The sequence below is a fragment of the Podarcis erhardii genome (genome assembly GCF_964252035.2).
Source record: "Podarcis erhardii genome assembly, chromosome: 5".
Classification (NCBI taxonomy): Eukaryota; Metazoa; Chordata; class Lepidosauria; order Squamata; family Lacertidae; genus Podarcis; species Podarcis erhardii.
This window is the reverse complement of record NC_138509.1, coordinates 65,284,025-65,306,072: the sequence shown is the minus strand read 5'-3', so window position 1 is coordinate 65,306,072 and position 22,048 is coordinate 65,284,025. Positions and strand designations below refer to the sequence as shown.

The 22,048-nt window shown below is 42.4% G+C and overlaps 2 protein-coding genes across 6 annotated transcripts in view; one reads left to right on the top strand and one right to left on the bottom strand.

The window, feature by feature from the left end:
• Nucleotides 1-22,048, bottom strand: part of TM4SF19 (transmembrane 4 L six family member 19) — a 92,772-nt gene that overhangs the window by 37,288 nt on the left and 33,436 nt on the right. The gene's annotated exons all lie outside the window — the stretch shown is intronic.
• Nucleotides 556-20,309, top strand: D2HGDH (D-2-hydroxyglutarate dehydrogenase). 5 transcript variants are annotated; one of them, XM_081862940.1, is made up of 10 exons: nt 556-668; nt 2,368-2,780; nt 3,217-3,274; nt 4,998-5,137; nt 5,769-5,962; nt 7,046-7,214; nt 8,594-8,737; nt 17,539-17,681; nt 18,633-18,798; nt 19,530-20,309. In XM_081862940.1, the coding sequence occupies exons 2-10, from the start codon at nt 2,375-2,377 to the stop codon at nt 19,790-19,792; spliced, it is 1,683 nt and encodes a 560-aa protein (XP_081719066.1). In that variant the 5' UTR covers nt 556-668; nt 2,368-2,374; the 3' UTR covers nt 19,793-20,309. The 5 variants fall into 5 exon arrangements, with proteins under 5 accessions (XP_081719066.1, XP_081719070.1, XP_081719067.1 ...); XM_081862944.1 differs by lacking the exon at nt 2,368-2,780 and having other exon boundaries at nt 650-668; XM_081862941.1 differs by lacking the exon at nt 556-668 and having other exon boundaries at nt 2,760-2,780; nt 5,099-5,137.

The window sequence follows — 22,048 nt, the reverse complement described above, 5'->3', positions numbered from 1 at the left end:
AAGGACCCATTCCAAGCAGAAGCACTCAAGGAGGTGTGGGTGAGAGAGATGTCTTGACAGAGGGGGCAGAGCCTGGGAAGCGTTTGGAGGGCCAGAAAGAGATGTCTGGTGGGCCATATTCAGCACTTGGGCCCAAGGCTCCACAGGCCTGGTGCAGGCGCTTAGTGCTGGTCCTGACAATGGTAGGAGGAAATGTGCATATCTGGTTCGAGGCAAGTATTTTCAATCAGTAATGTGGATAATATGAAAAGGGTAATAACAGGGCGTATTACCATCAGGCAGTATATAAAACTTGTGAAATAAAAGATAAATCCTTTCTGCATCTCTTTTTGCCTCAGAGCAGCTTACAATAAAAAAAGACCCCACACAAAACGTCAAATTAAAATGCATCCAAAGTATTATTAACTAAAAAGGGCTCAGAAATGGAGCTAATATGACAAGATATGCGAAAAGACAGACAGGCGAACTTGACGCGCTCGCGCGTGCGCACAAACGTCGAGCGCAAGCCTTCCCTCCGCCCCGCTCCTTTGCTTACCTCCTGGCTCCGCCCACAGGGCGCCCCTCTTTTTTGTTTGGTCCGGAAAAGAGCACGAGGGGGAGGAGAGAGCGGAGAAGCGAGCGGAGCTGCCTAACGAGAAGTGCGCGAGATCCCGTGGGCCGCGTTCAAGGTGAGCGCAGAAAGGGCGACTGCAAGGACGCGCGCGCTGGTGATTTCTGGGCTTGGCATCGTCTTTGGCTGCAGCCGGTTTCTAGAGAGCTGCCTGCTCTCCGGAGCCTAGCGGTGCCTGGGTCTGCACTTCCCTCCCGGCCCTAAACACCACAATCAGCTCCAGGCAAAGGGGCGGATCGAGGTCTGACACCTCGTCTTGCTCTGACACCCATCGCGTTCACTTTATGTTTGCACCCAAACAGTGACTTTGAGGGACCTGAGGCTTCCTCCTCTTACCGCAGGATAATTCGCGGCCAGTAATAACATGCCTAATGGAACTTCACAAGGGAAACAGCCATGTTAATCCATTACAGCAAAATAAACAAATACACACACACACACACACACACACACAGGTTTATAATACATGCCAGCTAAGTGCATGGCAGTTAAAGAGTGCAGGAGAGGACACCTCCTTGTCCCAGAACGATCTTAAAAGTTCAGTATAGGAGATCGACAGAAGGAGGAGAGAGGAGTGGAAGCAGGGAAGCAACAGCAGTTGTTTCAGTTGCATTTGCTTCAGTTACCGGCTGAATTTGAGTAGGGCAGGCAGGGCCGGATTTAGGTTTGATGAGCCCTAAGCTACAGAAGGTAACATATACTGAAGGTATATGTCCAGCTGTCCTTTGTCAACAACAAATTGTCGCTGTTTTTTGTGTTGAATATATGCTGTATAGTAATTTATGGACCTAATAGGTATCTAAAGCCATTTGCACATAACAAATAGGAGCCTACACAACACAAAACACTGTTGCTGTGGTAGGTTTTATTTTATTTGTTTTTTATCTTATATTTTGGAAATGTACACCCAGGGTTTTTTTTCTTTAAAAATTTTTTGGGGCCCCAAGAGAGTGGGGCCCTAAGCTATAGCTTGTTTACCTTACACATAAATCCAGCAGGTGAGGGCAACCGTATAGTTAAAGCCATGGTTTTCCCAGTAGTGATGTATGGAAGTGAGAGCTGGACCATCAAGAAGGCTGATCGCCAAAGAATTGATGCTTTTGAATTATGGTGCTGGAGGAGACTCTTGAGAGTCCCATGGACTGCAAGAAGAACAAACCTATCCATTCTGAAGGAAATCAGCCCTGAGTGCTCACTGGAAGGACACATCGTGAAGCTGAGGCTCCAATACTTTGGCCACCTCATGAGAAGAGAAGACTCCCTGGAAAAGACCCTGATGTTGGGAAAGATGGAGGGCACAAGGAGAAGGGGACAACAGAGGACGAGATGGTTGGACAGTGTTCTCGAAGCTACAAACATGAGTCTGACCAAACTGCGGGAGGCAGTGGAAGACAGGAGTGCCTGGCGTGCTCTGGTCCATGGGGTCACGAAGAGTCGGACACGACTAAACGACTAAACAACAATAACAACAAGGGCAACCTTTGGCACTCCAGATATTGCTCCCAGCATCCATGGCCATTGGTCATGCTTGATGCTGGGTCTGATAAGGGTTGTATAGAAACAAGAGGGTTGTGCTTTCTTGTTGTTTCTTAAGTGCCGTGTCCTGAAGCTATCCTGCCCTTGATCGTGATCTTTCACTTCCTGAAGGAGTTCTCTTTTCCCATGAAATGAGATAGCTGAAAATAAAATAAATCGAGTCGAGTGCCTTTCAGAGGAAGTTGATCAAACAGGGTGTTTATTTTGCTTTTGCAATTCAGGTTCTTCATGGCTGTTGTTTGCAGCCTTGTCCGGCATTTCCCGTTTAGACACCGCTGGTCCTTACCAAGGTTGCAGATCAGATGCCAGAGAAAAGCCTTGATTGTGTGGACATGTGGGTCCTCCCGGTCCAAACTTAAGGAAGAAGGAACAGGGCCATTGAAGAGAGAAGCGCTCATCATGCCTTCCATCCGATGGAGCATCAGTCACCTGCCCAAGAGATGTCTGCATGGTACCCAGCTTCACCTCCAGGAAGTGATGCTCACCAGTGAGCGATATGGGGTGCAGAGGCTTCCTTTTGCCCATGTTTCCAGCACTGATGTGTCTTTCTTTGAAAACCTTATGCCTGGCAGAGTCATCACAGATTTAGATGAACTGAAGCTCTTCAATGTGGACTGGCTGAAGTCTGTAAGAGGTACGTTATTTTGGCAAACTGCTTTAAGTATTTTCTACACCAGCCCAATTGGGTTGGACTACAAATTTCATGGCTCTGCTATCTGGGGCTGATGGGAGTTGTAGCCAAAACACCTGGCGAGCATCAGGTTGGGGAAAGCTGGGCTGTACTTACTGGAAGCTGTTCTCCAGAGTTTGAGGCAAGAGTGTTTTTCAGCATCACCTGGGGATTCTGCGGACTGAACCCTGGACCACGTGCTCTGCCACCGAGTTCCAGCCCTTCCCCTTAAAGCTATAAATCTGCAATGTACGTTTTACTACATGCACATGAAGTTTTAGCCATATTAACCAGCACAGGTGTTTTTTTATTTGGGGGGTGGTGGTAGGGGAAAGCGTAGTGCGGGCGAGTTTCTATTCAAGTTTCAAATGAATGTTCTCACATCTTGTTTACATTACAGGCTGCAGTAAAATACTGTTGAAGCCACGGACAACAGCAGAAGTATCTGAGATTCTCAGGTAACATAAAAATTGTGTTTCCATGAACTCAATAAACAGCGTTAGAGATGTCTGTATTTAGCAGACTGCCTTACTTCCGTCTTGCTCACCCATGTTTTAAGATATGTACAGTGGTACCTCTGGTTGTGAACGGGATCCATTCCAGAGGCCCATTCGCAACATGAATAGAATGCAACCCACAGCGTCTGCGCATGCGCAGATTGCGACTCGCTGCTTCTGCGCATGCGCGAGCGGCGAAACCTGGAAGTAACCCTTCCGGGTTGCCACGGGACGCAGCCTGAAAAAACATATCGGGAAGCAAATGTAACATGAGGTATGACTGTATATTATCTTGTTTTTCATCGCTATGAGTCATATGATGGTATCTCAGAGTCCTTTCTTATGTGTCTCTCTCTGTATCCACTCTGATAGACAGAGGCATATGAACACACAGTACAAGCGTTAGGTCAGTACTCCTTAAAGAGAAGTCTGTACTCACCTTCTTTCCTTCCTTTTCTCTCTGTGAGCAGCAGCTGAATCATATAGAGCAGTGATGGCCAAACTTGGCCCTCCAGCTGTTTTGGGACTACAATTCCCATCATTCCTGACTACTGGTCCTGTTAGCCAGGGATGATGGGAGTTGTAGTCCCAAAACTGCTGGAGAGCCAAGTTTGGCCATCATTGATATAGAGAGTCCTTCACATTCAGAGGTGGTCTGTTCTCCTGTCTTGCAGCTTTTACCATTAGGAAGTTTCTTCAGCTGTTAGCGGGAATCTGCTTCCCTACAGTTTCCTCCCATCCCATTAGTCTTGTCCTCTAGAGCAGTGTTTCCCAACCTTTGGCCTCCAGCTGTTTTTGGACTACAACTCCCATCATCCCTAGCTAGCAGGACCCAGTGGTCAGGGATGATGGGAATTGTAGTCCCTAAACAGCTGGAGACCAAAGGTTGGGAAACACTGCTCTAGAGTAACAAAGAGCAAATCTTAGCCTTTAGTATGTTAGCTAAACTGGGGGGGAAATGCCTCTATAAATATGGTATTCTATTTTTGTTTTTATTACTAAATAAGTTAATTGATGATAGATGAGATGATTTCAAATAGAATATGGTTCCTAACGTGTATGTACTGTGAATCTAAAAACTATAGGAGTTTTTTCTTAGTCTCTTTTCCTAGGCACTTTTCTCCCTCTCCACTTGTTTTTCCCCTCCTTGCCATCTGTATGGTGCTTAAGTGAAAACTCCATGAAATTAAACTAAGGGTGAGCTAGTTGCCCACCCCTGAGTTAAAGGGATGCATAGCATCTCAGGGCTCATTCACACAAGCAGGTAGATAGGTGTACAATCATGTGGCAAAAAGCGTGAACTGAGAGCACATGCAAGATAGCTTGCAGCCACTTCCAAGATCCTGGCCAGACTCCCCCCCCCCACCCAATCACTACTACCGCCACAACTGCAAGCACATCACACCGGCTATCTTTGTGTGTACCACTTAATTTATACTTGCGTGCCACCTTCATATTCTTTAGGATTTTGGATCTGAACCCACTATTTGAAGTCTTACTGCAGTAATGGGTTTAGTGTGCATTTTAAAACTATTGAGTAGTAGCAGCCAAGTTTACTCTTAAGTCAGTTTAGAACTTTGATCTTAAAAAAAGACTTTTTCGTTTCACTAGGATCGCCTTTTCAAAGGCATTATAATATGCCCTTAGGAACAAGATCCCATGGGCAAAATGTGTTCCCTTTCAGGTACTGCCATGAGAGGAACTTGGCTGTGAACCCTCAGGGGGGTAACACTGGCCTCGTTGGGGGCAGCGTCCCTGTCTTTGATGAGATCATTCTCTCCACAGCTCTTATGAACCAGATCATCAGCTTTGACGACGTTTCTGGTAAATATATCTTCCCAGGGCAGGGAAAATGGCTACGCTATCATCCTCTAAAGATTGCCATTCTCCTAAATTAGGGAGTAGGGAGTGTGGCCCTCCAGATGTTGCTGGACTGCTGGACTCCAATCATCCCTGGCCATTGGCTCTCCAAAAACATATGGAGGGTCCACAGGTTCCTCAACCCTGTCTTAAGAGTGTCCATCAGGGTGGACAAAATGGGAGGTTCTTGAACCCTGAACGGCAGAGCTGATTCCTCCTTCTGCCAATAGCAATGGGATGTAAGCTCAAATAAAAGGGAGGCAGAGGTGGTTTTCTATTCAGAAGTGTTGGGACGTCATTGCCTAGTAGCACAAGCCAGAAATAACATCTGGACAGCAAGAAGTGTAATTCTGGTTGTGTTGCTGGCATTAAATGAAAGAACTGGACAATGGTGCCAGTAAACAAACAAGAAAACCCACCTCACAGATCCTTGATGCTGAGGCTGTTTGGGGGGTGGGGGTGAAGAATGTTGCTTCGTTGCAAAGGCTCTGATCCCCCTCTGACAGACAGTAGATCTCTTTGGGTTCAAATGACCTCAACGAAAAAGGAAGTTTACATCCGTTTCTCAGACTGTAACTGGATACTGATTTTTCAGGAATCCTTGTTTGCCAGGCTGGCTGCATTTTAGAAAACCTCAACCAATACCTGGAGCAGTTGGATTTCATCATGCCGCTTGACCTCGGAGCAAAGGGCAGTTGCCACATTGGAGGGAACGTAGCTACAAATGCCGGTGGTTTGCGTCTCCTGCGCTACGGCTCCCTGCGAGGGACAGTCCTAGGACTAGAAGTGGTAAGATGAAACTTTGAAAGCTGCTTCCCATATTTTATCATCTTCTTGTCCTTGACCATTGGAGGGATGAACTAGAGGCCCACAAAGCCCTAGCTGGTGGCCCATCAGCCCCCTTGACCTGATACGCTACAGACATGGGTGGGAAGTCCAGGACATCAGCAGATGTTCATCTTCATCATGCCGCTGAGCTGGGTGGGGAGGTTTCAACCTCTCTGCCTACTGAACACCACCATCGGGATACAGGTTATTTCCTCCTCCTCACTCACCAGGTGATTGTTCTCATGAGCAGTTGGGAAGGGAGAAATTGTATCTGTATCCTGTGCATGAACCTGCCTGCCTGCCTGCATATCTTCCCCAATGTGGATATCATGTGTGTATCCACACACTGGTGTGTATGTGTGCGCATGCTGTGGTGTGTGTATGCTAGCTGTGGGTGGCCATGCCCACTTCATAGCCCCACTGGGACATGGTCCCCTGGAGATGTGGGAAGGTGGTGACTTGGTCCTTGGACCCCAAAATGTTAGCCAGCCCCATCATTCAGCCTGGATACTGAGGTCCAGTCCAAAGGCCTTCTGGCGGTTCCCTCACTGTGAGAAGTGAGGTTACAGAGAACCAGGCAGAGGGCCTTCTCAGTAGTGGCGCCCGCCCTGTGGAACGCCATCCCATCAGATGAACAACTATTTGACTTTTAGAAGACATCTAAAGGCAGCCCTGTTTAGAGAAGTTTTTAATGTTTGATGTTTTATCGTGTTTTTATCGTGCCCAGAGTGCTGGAGAAACCCAGTCAGATGGGTGGGGTATACATTATTATTATTATTAGTAGTAGTAGTAGTAGTAATTTCACTCCCACTTCAGATGCACATACTGTTAATTACTGAATTGTAATCTCTTCGTTCCATTTCAGATCCAACTCTGCTACTGTATTGTCTTATTAAAAAGTTCCCTCCTGAAATATTCTGTGTGATGGCAACTAATTAATCAATTTAAAATGTTATGTTTAATCATATTGTAGCCTTTTTAAAAAACAAAAACACACACCCTCTCAGATATATCAAGGAATTATCTAAGGATGTCCTCTTCCAGGTGCTGGCTGATGGCTCTTTGTTGAACTGCTTGGCATCTTTGCGGAAGGACAATACTGGCTATGACTTGAAGCAGTTGTTCATTGGGTCTGAGGGGACCTTGGGCGTCATTACAGCAGTTTCCATTCTCTGCCCACGAAAACCCAAGGCTGTGAATTTGGCATTTCTTGGTAAGAGCTATTCTCCTCTCTATTTTCAGAAGTGTTATTTGTAACTACTAGTGGTATTTTAGCAAGACTAGACTTGGACACAACTCCGCTTATGGTGAAACTTTTACAGCCCTCGAAGACAAATTGGTTATATTTATATTTTGTTTCCACTGAATATGATGACTGACTTATTAGGAAAGGTTGGGATAAGAAGAGAGAAAGCAATTGGCACAATCAGCAGGGTAAGGGCAGAAAATGCAGTTAATGTAACCAGCAGATCACTCTTCACATATGCCTGGAATAGTTCTGGGCTGAGCTTCAAAATCAGGGTGTGTGATGGTCCTACAGGCAGCAGGGTGAATTGCCTGCCTGGCCCAAAGGTTGCAGATATTGCCTGTCGCCCAGATAGTCTGATGGACAATGCTGGGGTGGAGTCAGTGGTCGTGGGACGTGTTGGCAGCAATCACATGGGGAAATGTAAACATGAGGTCCTGGAAGCAAAATTTAGGCGGCTAGGTAGGATGCCTGATTCAGCAGGCTCGCCATACTTTCTTAATAAATTCACTGAGCCAAGGAACTGTCAATAAGTTAAAGCCGAATCCTAACCTGCTCTACTCAGAAGTTATTCCTATTACATTCAATGGGTCTTATTCAGGTAAGTGGGGTTAGGATTGCAGCCTTAGGCTATTTTATGGGTGTCATTCCTAAAGCTGCTGTTAATGTTGTTTTGCAGCATGGAAGTCTCCAGCCTGAAGAATGTTTTTTTTGGGAGGGGGGGTGGAGTTCTGTGTTTATCAAATACCGTATATACTTTAGTATAAGCCGACTTTTTCAGCACATTTTTTATGCTGAAAAAGCCCCCTTCGGCTTATACTCGAGTGAGGCGGGCAGCGTCGGTGGAGGGACGAGCGGCCTGAAAGGAGACCTTTCTCGCTGCTGGTCCCGCTGCCCACCTCTTGCAAGGGCAGGCACAGGAGCCATGGTTGGGAGAGGTGCTGCGTTGTGCTTCTCCCAACCGCGGCTCCTATGCCTGCTCTTGCAAGCGGCAGAGGCAATGGCAGAGAGAAGAGCGGCCCCAAAGGCCTTTGCCGCTGTCTTCCTTCTCCGCTCCCGCCACCACCAGGTTTGTGGTGTGGTGAACTGGCTTATACTCGAGTTAATAAGATTTTTGCAGTTTTTTGTGCTAAAATTAGGTGTCTGGGCTTATATTCGGCTTGGCTTATACTCGAGTATATATGGTAAGTTGTCCTTTTCATCTTTCACAGTTTTGCACACATGTGGCTCCTTTCTAGAAGGCTTATTGATGTGTATAGGTGTGATGTCATGTTTCCTCCTAGTAGTTTTTTTGTTTTTTTAATGCAACTTTCTTTTCATTGTTTTATGTTTTCCTTTGTGTAAAGGTTGTCCAAGTTTCTCTCAGGTCTTGAAAACTTTCACTCTCTGCAAGGGCATGCTGGGAGAAATCCTGTCTGCCTATGAGTTCATGGACAATGAGTGCATGAAGCTGGTTGAGCAACACCTCAAATTAACCAACCCAGTTTCAGGTACCAGCTAGCCATATGCAAAATTCACAGGAGGGATTCCTTCACCGATTCTGTTGGGGATGTGGGGGGCGGGGAATAGAATCAAACGGTTGAATTGAAATGTACAGGTCCCCTAGGAACTTTCTGTGCTTGCTGCAACTCAGTTGTCTGCTGTAATCTTGAATGCATTCATTGCTCACATTCATGCTACATCATGGATTTTGTAGTCTTAAATAGAATAGAATAGAATAGAATTTATTATTTATACCCCGCCCATCTGGCTGGGTTTCCACAGCCACTCTGGGCGGCTTCCAACAGAGTATTAAAATACAGTGGTCTGTTAAACATTAAAAGCTTCCCTAAAGAGTGCTGCCTTCAGATGTCTTCTAAAAGTCTGGTAGTTGTTCTTCTCTTTGACATCTGGTGGGAGGGCGTTTCACAGGGCAGGTGCCACTACTGAGAAGGCCCTCTGCCTGGTTCCCTGTAACTTGGCTTCTCACAGTGAGGGAACTGGCAGAAGGCCCTCGGCGCTGGACCTCAGTGTCCGGGTAGAATGATGGGGTTGGAGACGCTCCTTCAACTATACTGGACCGAGGCCGTTTAGGGCTTTAAAGGTCAGCACCAACACTTTGAATTGTGCTCGGACCTGTGCACACATATTATACCTGATGTTGCCATGCATCAATATTTTTGTTGTTTTGTTAAACTTCTTTTTTTTTTTTTTTTCATTTTGAAGAAAACTTTATTAAATTCAATTATATATACAATGTATTCGATGTTTATCCTTTCTTATACAGTTTGAACTTCCTTCAGCGGTATTGACATTCATTCGCATTTAAGTCTTATTGTCACATTTCCTCTTTTATATTGCCATTCGTACCTCCTTTAAATATTATTTCAGCTTAAACAATACTTGTTGACCCTTCACACAGCCTCTTTGAACCCCACTAACGTTGTATTTACTGAACATTTATTTTCCAGGTAACTTACAAATTTTCCCCAATCTTCAATAAACGTCTGATCTTTTAAATATCTTATTTTCCCTGTTAATTTATCTAACTCGGCATATTCTGTTAGTTTTGTTCTCCATTCTGCCACCGTTGGAATTTCTTCCTGTTTCCATCTCTGAGCTATCACAATTCTAGCTGCCGTAACCGCATATTGGAAGAGTTTATAATCCTTTTTCCTAATGTCCTTTCCAATGATGCAAAGTAAGAAGGCCTCTGGTTTTTTCACAAAGGTGTAACCTAACATCTTTTTTAATTCATTATATATTTCTTCCCAGAAATTTTTAACCTTTTTACACTCCCACCATTGATGGTAGAAGGTCCCCTCCTTTTGTTTGCATTTCCAGCATTTGTTATCTACTTTAAACATCTTGCCCAATTTCACGGGTGTAATATACCACCTGTATTGCATCTTCATCACATTTTCTTTAAGTAACATACAGGCCGTAAATTTTATATTTACTTTCCAGAGCCTTTCCCAGTCTTCCATTAATATATTGTGCCCGAGATCTCTTGCCCATTCCACCATCACTGACTTCACCTCCTCATCCTTCGTATGCCACTCTAGTAGTATTTTATACATTTTGGAAAGATTTTTAACTTCACTACTTACTATCTCCTTTTGAAATGTAGATTCTTTTTCCTCATATCCCCTTTCTTTCATCTCCAACTTAAAAAATTCGTTTATCTGAAAGTAGTGAAGCCAGCCCTGAGTAAATGATTTTATCTGGTCATAAGGTTTTACTTTCCACTTTCCCCCTTCCTTTATAACCATATCTTCAAGCTTCCCCCACTTTTCTTCCATGTTAACTTTTTTAACACTCATTAACTCTTGTAGGGAAAGCCAGTGTGGTGTTTTCGGCTCTAATATGTTCTTATATCTGTCCCAGACCTCTATTAGTGGACCCTTAAAAATGTGACTGGTAAACCCCTTATGAACCCTCTTTTTGTCCTTCCATAGGTACGCATGCCACCCGAATTTGTTGTTATAGCCTTCCAAATCTAACAACCCTCCGTTTTCCAGCCTAACCCAGTCTTTTATCCAGCAAAGGCATGTCGCTTCATAATAAAGTCTCATGTCTGGGAGGGCGAAGCCCCCTCTTTCTTTAGCGTCCGTTAACAGCTTATATTTAATTCTGGGCTTCCTCCCTTCCCAGACATATCTTGAGATGGTTCTTTGCCATTCTTTAAAATTCTTTGTTCCCTTTAAAATGGGGATTGTTTGAAACAGAAACAGCAATTTAGGTAACAGCATCATCTTCACCATGGAAATTCTACCCCATAACGATAATTTCATTCTGGCCCAAACCTCTAAATCTTTTTTGATTTTATTCCAAACCGGGACGTAATTATTTTTGTATAAGTCAATATTTTTGTTGGTAATCCAAATCCCTAAATATTTTATCTTTTTAACAACTTCAATTCCGGTTAATTGTTGTATTGTTACTGCCTTGTCCTGATCCATGTTTTTTACAATCATTTTTGTCTTAATCTTATTCAATTTAAAGCCTGCAAGTTTACCAAATTCCTCTGTCTCAACCAGAAGAGCTTTTATACTCTCTAAAGGTTCTTCCACCGTGATAACCACATCATCCGCATACGCTTTGATTTTATATTCGTTTGCACCTAATGTTACCCCCTTGATTTTTTTACTTTCTCTTATTACATTTAATAGTACTTCCAAGACTGTTATGAAAAGTAACGGAGAAAGTGGACAGCCCTGACGGGTTCCTTTACTAATTTTTATATCTTCCGTAGTGACTCCATTAACTATTAATTTCGCCTTCTGCTCTGTGTAGATTGCCCCTATACCATTTAAGAATTCTCGGCCCATATCCATACCTTCTAGATTTTTAAGCATAAAATCCCAGTTTACATTATCGAAGGCTTTCTCCGCGTCTATGAATATTAAACTCGCAGGTTTGTCACACCTATCAGATAGAAATTCAATAAGATTGATTATATTTCTGGTGTTATTCCTTATTGACCTTCCCGGGAGGAAGCCTGTCTGATCTTCGTGTATCATCCTTATTAATATCTTTTTGAGTCTTTTAGCTAGGATTCCAGCGAAGATCTTATAATCTGTGTTCAGTAGGGAAATAGGTCTATAATTCTTGACTAAGGTCAAATCCGTGTCTTGTTTTGGAATGATTGTAATGAGGGCCTCTTTCCACGACCCGGGCAATTCTCCTTCTTTTAAGATATTATTCATTACTTCCATCAGTGGCGTAGTCAAAATATCTTTCATTTCTTTATAATAACTCGATGTAAACCCGTCAGGGCCTGGAGCTTTCCCTCTTTTCAGGTCCTTAATCACTTCTTCTATTTCTAATCTTGATATTGGGGCATTTAACTGTTCTTTTTCCTCTGTCGATATTTTCTTTACCATCTTTTCATTTAAATATCTTTCTATCTTTTTTTTGTTATTTTTTTCCTTATGGCTGTACAGATGTTTAAAGAAGTCTGAAAAGCCTTTTCTGATTTCTTTCGGATTGGTTGTTTCTTCTCCATTTACTACTATTTTGTTAATTATGTTTTGTTCTTTTCTTTTTTTGACTTGCCACGCTAGCCATTTACCTGACTTGTTGGCAAATTCAAAGCTCTTCTGTCTCAGCCTTCTGATATTCCATTCAATCTCCTTGTTTATTATAATTGCGACTTGTGTTTGCAGATATTTTATCTCCTGTTTTACCCTTTCATTATTCGGCTTTTGAATTAATTTCTGCTCGTTCTCTGTAATCTGTCTCATGATCTCTTTTAATCTCTTTTCCTTGTTCTTTTTTTTCCAGACACTTTGTTGAATAAGTAGACCCCTCATTACCGCCTTGCTGGCGTCCCAGACCATGCTTGTTTTTACCCCTTTACCCATATTGTCTAAAAAGTACTCCTCTAATTTTTTCCTGATTCTTACAACAAAATTTTGATCGTCCCATAGACTGTCGTCTAATCTCCACCTAAAAGTACGTTCATCTAATCCTTTCATTTCCATTTCGATTCGATTATGATCTGAGATAACTTTAGCCTGGATTTCTATCATTTTAATTCTTGGTGACAATTCATTCGATACCCAGATTTGATCTATTCTTGAAAATGATTGGTTCGGTTCTGAGTGATATGTAAATTGTTTCTCTAGAGGATGTTTTAGTCTCCATATGTCAATAAGATTGCAGTTTTTGGTCATTGTAAAAAATGTCTTGGGTAGTTTACCTTCTCTATTTTTTGATTTTCTTAATCTGTCCATATCGATTGAAACGACATCGTTTAGGTCTCCCATTAGGATAATTTTCTGATCCATATAATCAAATAGCTTCCCTTCCAGGGAACTAAAGAATTCTGTTTTGTTGCCATTAGGGGCATATATCCCTACTAAAATCAATGTTTCACCCTGCCAATTTATTCGGACTGCAATTAATCTCCCCTCCTCATCTTTAAATAGTTGGTGTGCCTCAATTCCATTTTTAATGTATAATACCACGCCTCTTTTTTTCTTTTTATCCGAGGAGATGAATTCATTCCCTAGTCTCTTATTAATCAGCATTTTCCTATGTTTCTTCGCAATATGTGTTTCCTGCAAACATATTACATCTAATTTCTTTTTCTTTAAAATGCGTTCAATTCCATTTCGTTTTTTCTTATCGTTCATCCCATTTACATTCCAGCTACAGAGTTTTAATGACATTTTTATTTAATTTAAGTTTTTTTTTTTTTTTTAACTTAAGGGTTTCCTAGTTCTTCTCCTTCTTCGTCTTCTTCCTCTTCCTCTTCCTCCTGTTTTCTTTCCCTTCGTTTCTCTTCTTCACCCGGCAGTATGTCCGCCCTCAGGTTTCCTCCTCCTTCAGCACCTTTCAATTCCTCCTCCCCTTGTTGAAGTTCTTTGTATCTCCTTGTAAATTTTCCTATTTCCTCGGGGTTTGTCAGTTTTCTTTTAATTCCTTTATAGAAGAATGAGACACCCTCCGGAAATTCCCAACGAAAATCAATTCTATTTTTCTTTAACAACTGCACCAGTGGTTTATATGTCTCTCTCCGTTTCAAAAGTCTAATCGGTATATCTTTAAATATAATTATATAATTTCCATCTATATATAGTCTCTTCTCTCTGTTCCTTTGCAAGATCAGGTTCCTCATCTCCTTGTCTTTGAATGTGACTAAACAATCACCTGGTTGTTTCTTAACTCTACTTGCTTTGGTTTTCAATCTGTATACATTTTGTATTGTTCCTGCTATCTCCTCCTCTGATAACCCCATCCACTGTGTTAATTCTTTTATTATTTTTTCTCTTATGTTTTCGTTTTGTAATTCTGGGATCTGTCTCATTCTTAAGTTCACTTCTCTTTGTTTTAATTCATTCATCGCTATCGAATCTTTTAACTCTTCTTGTGTTTTACGCAATTCTACTATCTCATCTTTCATTTTTTCTTCTTCCCGTTTCATTTCCTTCAATTCATACTTTGTCTTTTTAAACCCTTCATCCACTCTTTTTGACACCTCCTTAATCTGTCCTTTTAACTCACTTACTGTCTCTTCAATCTTTCTATCCATTTTCCCTATTTTATTGTCTACTTGCTCTAGTTTCGTTTCTAAATTCTTCTCACTTTGCTTTATTTCTGCGAACATCCTTAGTATTTCTGTTCTAAACTCTGTTTCTTGTTTTGATGATTTCCTTTCTATTGGAGTACCTCCCTCCGCCCCTTTTTTCTGGTTATATGACATTTTCAGTATTCTTTATATAAATTTTCTTTATATACCGCAGTCTCGTACCTGTCTATCCTTTCTATCTCTCTTTTAAAATTCTTTCTTTGCTTTATGCTTCTTTCTCATTCAGCAATGTTCTCAGGGACCTTGACCACTATCAAATTAATCCGTTCAAAGTTATAAACAAAATGTGCAGACTTAGTAAAGGCAGTATACAAAGAAACTCAAGTGAAAAGTACCCAATGCCTATAACTAGAGCAGAGTCACTAATGTTGAACACAAAACACCAATTCCTAGGTGCCGATAGAGACACCAATTCCTAGGTACCAATAGAGAGACTATTCGTCACTTTATCCGCAATTTCTCTCCACAAAGTTAGCTTCGTTATTATCCCTTCCCCCCCCGAACCTCGGAGGTAGAAACTTGCCCTTTAATTGTCCGGAGCAATAATTTATAGTATTCCTTCCTTCGGATTGTTTGTGCTTTTTAAGCTATGACAGACCGATAATCAACGTCCAGAAATCAGATTTTAGATGCGTTAGTCCCTACGGTCTGAATGCAATGGTAATGATAAATGGTAATAGTTCCACAACCACCAGGGGGCGCTACTAAAGTTTCCTAAAGTCCAAAGCCCCGACGATGTCCAAAGTCCGCAGGTTATGAAGGAGGGTCGCTGTAGTTTCCTTTGGAATTAGGGTCGTGTAAATCGTTATAAATAGCTGGGACACATCTATATAGGTGACTGTCTGTTCCGTTTATTTTCTGCTTTCTCGAGCTGATTTATCTGAGGTAAGCGCTCAGAGCGTGACTACAAACGGGGACCGAAAACAAAGTCACTTTAAGCCACTTTAATAAGCCGCTATAAATGAAAGCCCAGTGTCCGTCTCTTTTTGATACTTTTTAGCTTCTTTAACGCTGTAGTTTAAAGCGGCTAAAGCACTAGGTCACTTTCTTTCTGATGGCTGGGCGGCACTTCTCCTCCTCTCCCCTCTAAAAGATGGCGTCCGAGCTTTTCTCGCTATTCTTGCTCTTCCGGGGAATCTTAACAACAGTTCTATCTGTACTTCGATTAAACAAACCCCCGCTGACTGGGTTTCCAGTCATACACAGTTTATTCCTGCTCCTCGTAATGTTCCCCTTTAAAGGGGGTCCCTTCTAGCTTGTCCGCTTACAACTCAGAGGAGACAGTAACAATATCCGTTGGTGGTAACTTACTTTCTCTTTAGGCTCTGCTCGTAACTCTGTGCCTTTTCCAATGAAGTCAAAAACATCGCTGAACTCAAGCTTTCTCCCTTAGGACTCGGAGACTTCCTTGTTGTTTGTTATTTATTGTTTCCACTCATGTATGAATCCGAGGTTCTTCAGTTTGAGAACGGAGCGCTATACCCAACAGGTTCGGGGCTTTGCCAAATCGCCTAGGAACGCCGCTGTAATGGTCGCCCGACTGCCTGCCGCCCGCACCGTCGTTCTCTTCGCCTCGCTGAGGCTACCTGACGACGCTGCAAACCGCTGCTTGGCACTGCCGGGTTCCTGGGCCTCTGGACACCCACCAGAGGTTTAATGGGGGGGTTTTTGCGCCCTTAAACCCTCCAAAATCTGGCGAAAAAGCTGGGGCTTCCTCCGCAGGAGAATCCCTCGCCTGTAGCGGGTTCCGCGCTCCGCCGGAAGTTTCGTTTTGTTAAACTTCTTATTCAGTGTTTACACATTGTTAACAAGCATTACACACATACATAATGTTATTTGTATGCACCTTTCCATAGTTGAAGCCATGCTCAAGGCGGCTTAAAATACATACAGTGGTACCTCAGGTTACATGCGCTTCAGGTTACATACGCTTCACGTTACAGACTCCGCTAACCCAAAATACTACCTCGGGTTAAGAACTTTGCTTCAGGATGAGAACAGAAATCATGCTCTGGTGGCGCGGTGGCAGCAGGAGGCCCCATTAGCTAAAGTGGGTGCTTCAGGTTAAGAACAGTTTCAGTCCGAGACCTGGGAGAAGAGAGGATTGAGGAAGACTGGAAGAAATTTAAGATGTATTTACAAAAACATTGTAATTTGGTTGAATGTTAAGAAGGATGCTAGATTATAAAAAATTGGCCACCACTAAATTAGATTTTGAATTTGATGATAAGTGAGATTAAAGAAAACATAAATTTTATGGAGAATTGCTAGATTATACTTAAATGAGTGGATATAAGATCGTAAACAAGTTGATAATTTGCTTGGAAAAACCTTTTAACAATGTAAATGGGAGCGGGAGACGTGAGGGAGTCCAAAGAAGTGATGAAACTACGTTGTGATAGAAGTAAGATTGTTTATTATTGGTGTATTTGTATTCAAAAACTCTAATAAATATTTATATATATAAAAAAAAGAACAGTTTCAGGTTAAGAACGGACCTCCGGAACGAATTAAGTACTTAACCTGAGGTACCACTGTAATTACAAACATAACAAAAGTAGTTAGAAACAATAAATGACATCAAAAAGTACACAACCAAATTGAATCCATTTCCATATAAATCATAATAATATATAAAATAAAGATACCAAAAATTAATATCAAAAACAGCAAGAACCCTCACCCCTGCCAATACCCCAGCCTATGCATTTTTTACACCATATGTAGTTGAAATTTCTCTATCATTTTCACAAATTCACAGAGCCATCTAAGGAAGGTGTGGGCAGGAGAATCTGGAAACAAAATGTTTAAACCAAATTCCACTTTTTCTGAATTTTGGCAACTAGTCTAGTAAAAACAGGATATAGGCCAGGAAGCTGTGTCATGTGAGCCATTCCGCAGATTCATTTTTCTTTGGGGATTTCTTTTAGGTTAGAAATACTAGAGAAACAGATTTTTGATTAAAAAAAACCAAGATGGCTGCTAGTGTGACTTCAGGAAAAGGCCTTTTCCTCCTGTCCTTTGGTTGAACCATTTTGGGCAGGTTGGCAGGATTCACTGAAAGTGTCTTTTAAAAGATCCAAAATTTCAGAGAAACACCGTTTTCTTAACTTCTGCGTGGTGCAGCAGGAGTCACTCCAGTGAATATAGTGTGGTTTTTAGCTGTTGCAACTGATAGTGACAGTCTCCTTTCTGATTCTGCTTTTCCAACTCCAGAAAGTCCTTTCTATGTGCTAATTGAGACGTCAGGTTCCAATTCTGCCCATGATGAGGAAAAGCTGAGCCACTTCCTGGAACATGTCATGGCCTCTGGTTTGGTAGTAGAGGGAACTCTGGCTTCAGAAGATAAGAAAATAAAGGTAATTTCCCATTTCTCCCTAACTGTGCTTGGGTTGGGGCTCTGATTTGAATCTGAACTGCGTACCAATGTATGTGCAACTATTGGTGTATGTGGCATACACCAGTGATCCCAAATTGCTAGGCATTCATCAAATAGTCAACTGTCTAATTAATTAATTAATTAATTAATTAATTAATGTTTTACTTTTGCTAAATTCAAGTCCCTCCCTTCTTCTCAAAGGAGCCCAGGGAAGCAAACATTGAGAGACAAAATATTACAAACATATTTAAACAATTCCAAGGCAGGTGCAGACTGGGAAAGATTTCAGCTTAAAAAGCTTGAAAGAGGAAGGTATTCAGTAGGCACCAAAAAGGCAGTAGAACCGGCACTGCCTGATATTAAAGGAGGGGATTCCAAAGAGTAGCTGCCGCAAGACGGAATACCGTGTTTTTATATTGTTCAGAATGGACTTCCTGATAAGATGGTACTTGCAAGAGTGCAGTGATCAGTTGGGTATATAAGAGGTGAAATGATCATTCGGGTCTCCAGGTCCCAAGCTCTCTATGACTTGATACACCAAAACCAGCACCTTGAACTTAACCTGGTAGCTAATTGGCAGTCTAATCTCCGTGCAAAACAAATCAGGACAAATGCTGAAACATGTCCTTTGAGACTTGTGTGTGGCTGGTCCAACTGCAGAAGGAAGACTTAAGCTGCTGTGGAATCGCTCATTGGAATGACAAAATAATGTCAGCCCAGCACTAAATAAGCTTTTGGTGATTTGTTGAAGCTAGCCTAAGCTCATTATTCTGTGAAGATTGATTGGTTCTTTTAACATAAACACCTAAGTATCCGAGATGATTTAGCCAACAGTGTTTAGATAGCAGGTCACTTTTGTAAAGCCATCCATGTGGAATGAAAACGAAAGCATTTCGTTTTCCATCCAAGTCACCGCTTGGGTCCGTTGCAGGCGCTGTGGGCTTTGCGGGAACGGATCACAGAGGCCTTGACTTGCGATGGATCCGTTTACAAATACGACATTTCGCTGCCTGTGGAGAAACTCTATGATCTGGTGACGGACATGCGGACACGGCTGGGTGGCAGTGCCAAGAATGTGGTGGGCTATGGCCACCTAGGTAAGCTGGAATGTGTTTGGAAACAAATGGCCTTTACTGATTTGGATTTAGGGTTCTTAAAAAAAATATATTATTGAAGTTTTCTTGGTTTACGAAGGTATGTGCAATGTCTCTTTTTTTCAAGTTACATTTTTCCATAGGTCAGTTTCATTTGTTGAGAGGACTTAGGGTTCTTATAGCAAAGTGATGTATAAGGAAGTCCTTGCTTCAGCTCTCACCTGCTCTAGGGGGTTGTACTAGAGGGGTCCCTTCCAACTGTACAGTTCTAGGATTCTATGAGCTGCTGGATGGTTTTCGGCCAGCTTCTGTCTCTCAGCCTCAACCAATCTGTTACGATTTGTTCTGCATCTTGCTTTCAGCTGTGGTTTTTACCTCTTTTTTGTTTTATTCTTTTTTATTGCACTGGTAGCTTACTGAAGCATGGCCTCTATAAATCCCTTGGACCATGAATACCCAATGTGTTGCCCCCCAGATGCTGTTAGACTACAACTCCCACCAGCCCTAGCCAATGTGAATAATGGGAATTGTATTCCAGCAACATCTAGAGGGTGCCACATTGTCTACCTGCTTTTAGACAAATACACTAATGAATAATCTTCATTATATTTTAAAATAACCCTCTTCTCTAGAAGAGGAATTAGGCAGAGCCACTGCACTGCATGCCCAGTAATTGAATGTGTTTTCTGCTTTCTCTTTTGAAACCCACTGATTTTGGGACTTTGCTTTGGCAGGAGATGGAAACTTGCACCTGAACATCACAGCAGATTCCTACAGCCATTCCCTGCTGGAGGCTATAGAGCCATTTGTATATGAGTGGACTTCCCAGTACCATGGGAGTATCAGCGCAGAGCACGGTCTGGGCTTCAAGAAGAAGCATTATATCCACTACAGTAAACCCCAGGAGGCAGTCCTTCTCATGCAGCAATTCAAGGCCATGTTGGACCCCAAAGGGATTCTAAACCCTTACAAGACATTGCCGGTTAAGGGGGCATGATGGTGACTATGAAGAACAGGATCAGGAGACCTTTGCGTGGAGGTTGTCTAGCACAGGAGCCGTAAGCAAATTGTGAAACTGCAACGTGAAATGGAGGTTTGCTCCCCACCCACCCCCAACAAAAGAAATAGTAAAGGAGTTGAATTGTCCTCCCAGTATTATCTATCTACCAAGCTCTGAATTATCCGAGAAGCAGAGAAGACAACATTTGTTTTCTAAGGCTCTTTCTTTCGAAGCTTCCGGTTGCTCCACATTTTTAGGGCTTTGTTTTTATCACAATACAATGTGTAGGAGTGGAACTTGGGATAAGAGAACAATTTTCAGGAGGAAATTCATGGGATAGCTTCTCTTTCCTTCTTGTTGCAGCTGCATACATTCAAAACACAAACTGACAGCAGCAGGATTTGCAAGGACACTGAAGAAGATAAGAGGGTATTCTGTGCTTTGAACCAAGTGTGGGAAACATTTTACATTTCTTCATGGAAAAATAAAACCTGTAATGAAAACATTACCTCAATTTCTCTACGTTTCAAAGCAGCCCTTCTTTATAGGTTCCCCATTCTTACTCTACAAAAACTTAAATTGGAGATTGGAAACCTGTGGCCCTCACATCACCATCATTACTGACCATTGGCCATGTTTCCCTGGGGTTGATGGGAGTTGGGAATCCAAAACATCCAGAGGGAGCACTGGGTTGGAAAAGGCTGCTCAAGTTGTCTTCCTCAACCTGGTGCCTTTCAGAGGTTTCAGGCTGCAACTCTCATCAACGCCACCTAACAGCCAGTCACTGTTTTGTGACTGCTGAACATGTGTCCTGCCTTCATTGGGCTGTTTGGGGTTCCACCCCCCTTTCCTTCCTTAAGAATATCTACTTCACCGAATGTTGGTGTTGCCTGAAGCCTGCTACCTCCCATTTGTGTGTGGATGGTACGTTATAATTTAGCTGCATAATGAGCCATACTTAGATGGTGAACATGGTATCCGTGTGCACTGGTACCTCTGGTTACGAACATAACTCGTTCTGATGGTCCGTTCTTAACATGAAGCATGCTTTCACTAATGGGGCCTCCCGCTGCCACCGCATGATATCTGCTTGCACTCCAGGGCAAAGTTTGCAACCAGGAGCATCTACTTCCATGTTAGCGGAGCTCGTCTTCATAAGGAGGATGGTACATAACAGGAGGTTACACTGTATTGGATACTTGGTGGAATGTAAGAATCTTTGTTAGACAGTGGGGTTTCTTGGGTGGGTGGGGCTATAGTTCAGTGGTTAGAGCACACTCTTGGCATGCAGAAGGTCTTGGGTTCAATCACCTGCATCTCCAGTTAAAAAGATCAGATGGCAATTGATGGTAAAGGCCCTGAGGCCAAGCAGAGCCACTGCCTGCCAGAGTTGACAGTTCTGAGCTAGATGGACTAGTAGTCCCGACTTGGCATAAGGCAGCTCCATGTGTTCTAACGCTCTCATGCAACCACTTGATTGACACCCAGTGCCCTTTTAAATATGGGAGGGGGGATTATTGATTTGTTTTTGTTCTTGATTTTATTATGTATTTTATATTTTTAATATTTCAATTTTATGTTGTGATCCGCCTGGGATCTACTGGTGTAGGGTGGCATACAAATTTAATAAATAATATTAATGACTTTAGCATGGCCATAGCTCAGAGGACAAATAACCCCCTACATTGACTTCCAGTTCCATCAGCCTGTGGCAAAGCTGTTGTGCTCATGCCATTGGCCAGGCTCCCCATTCAAGCCTCAGTTTGGCTTTTGGCGTATCTCCACATTCTGGTTGGGATGAAATAATAATAATAATAAAGGTTTGCATGTTCAGAACTGTAGGAGTTACATTTGGTCACTATACTATAATTAACTAGTGCCTCTGGCACTCATAGTTACAAATGAATTCTGTTAACTGTGGAAACTATTGTACTTTCCCAGGTGTGAAGTGTAGTCCTTTTACTCACAAGAATCTTGTTGTTTCATTCACAAAACATCCATCAAAGGTGGATGGTAAATAAACAAATAAAAAGCAAGTGACCTTTTAATGTGTAAAGCAGGAGTCAGCAAACTTTTTCAGCAGGGGGCCGGTCCATTGTCCCTCAGACCTTGTGGTGGGCCGGACTATATTTTTTTTTTGGGGGGGGAATGAACTCCTATGCCTCACAAATAACCCTGAGATGCATTTTAAATAAAAGCACATATTCTACTCATGTAAAAACACCAGGCAGGCCCTACAAATAACCCAGAGAA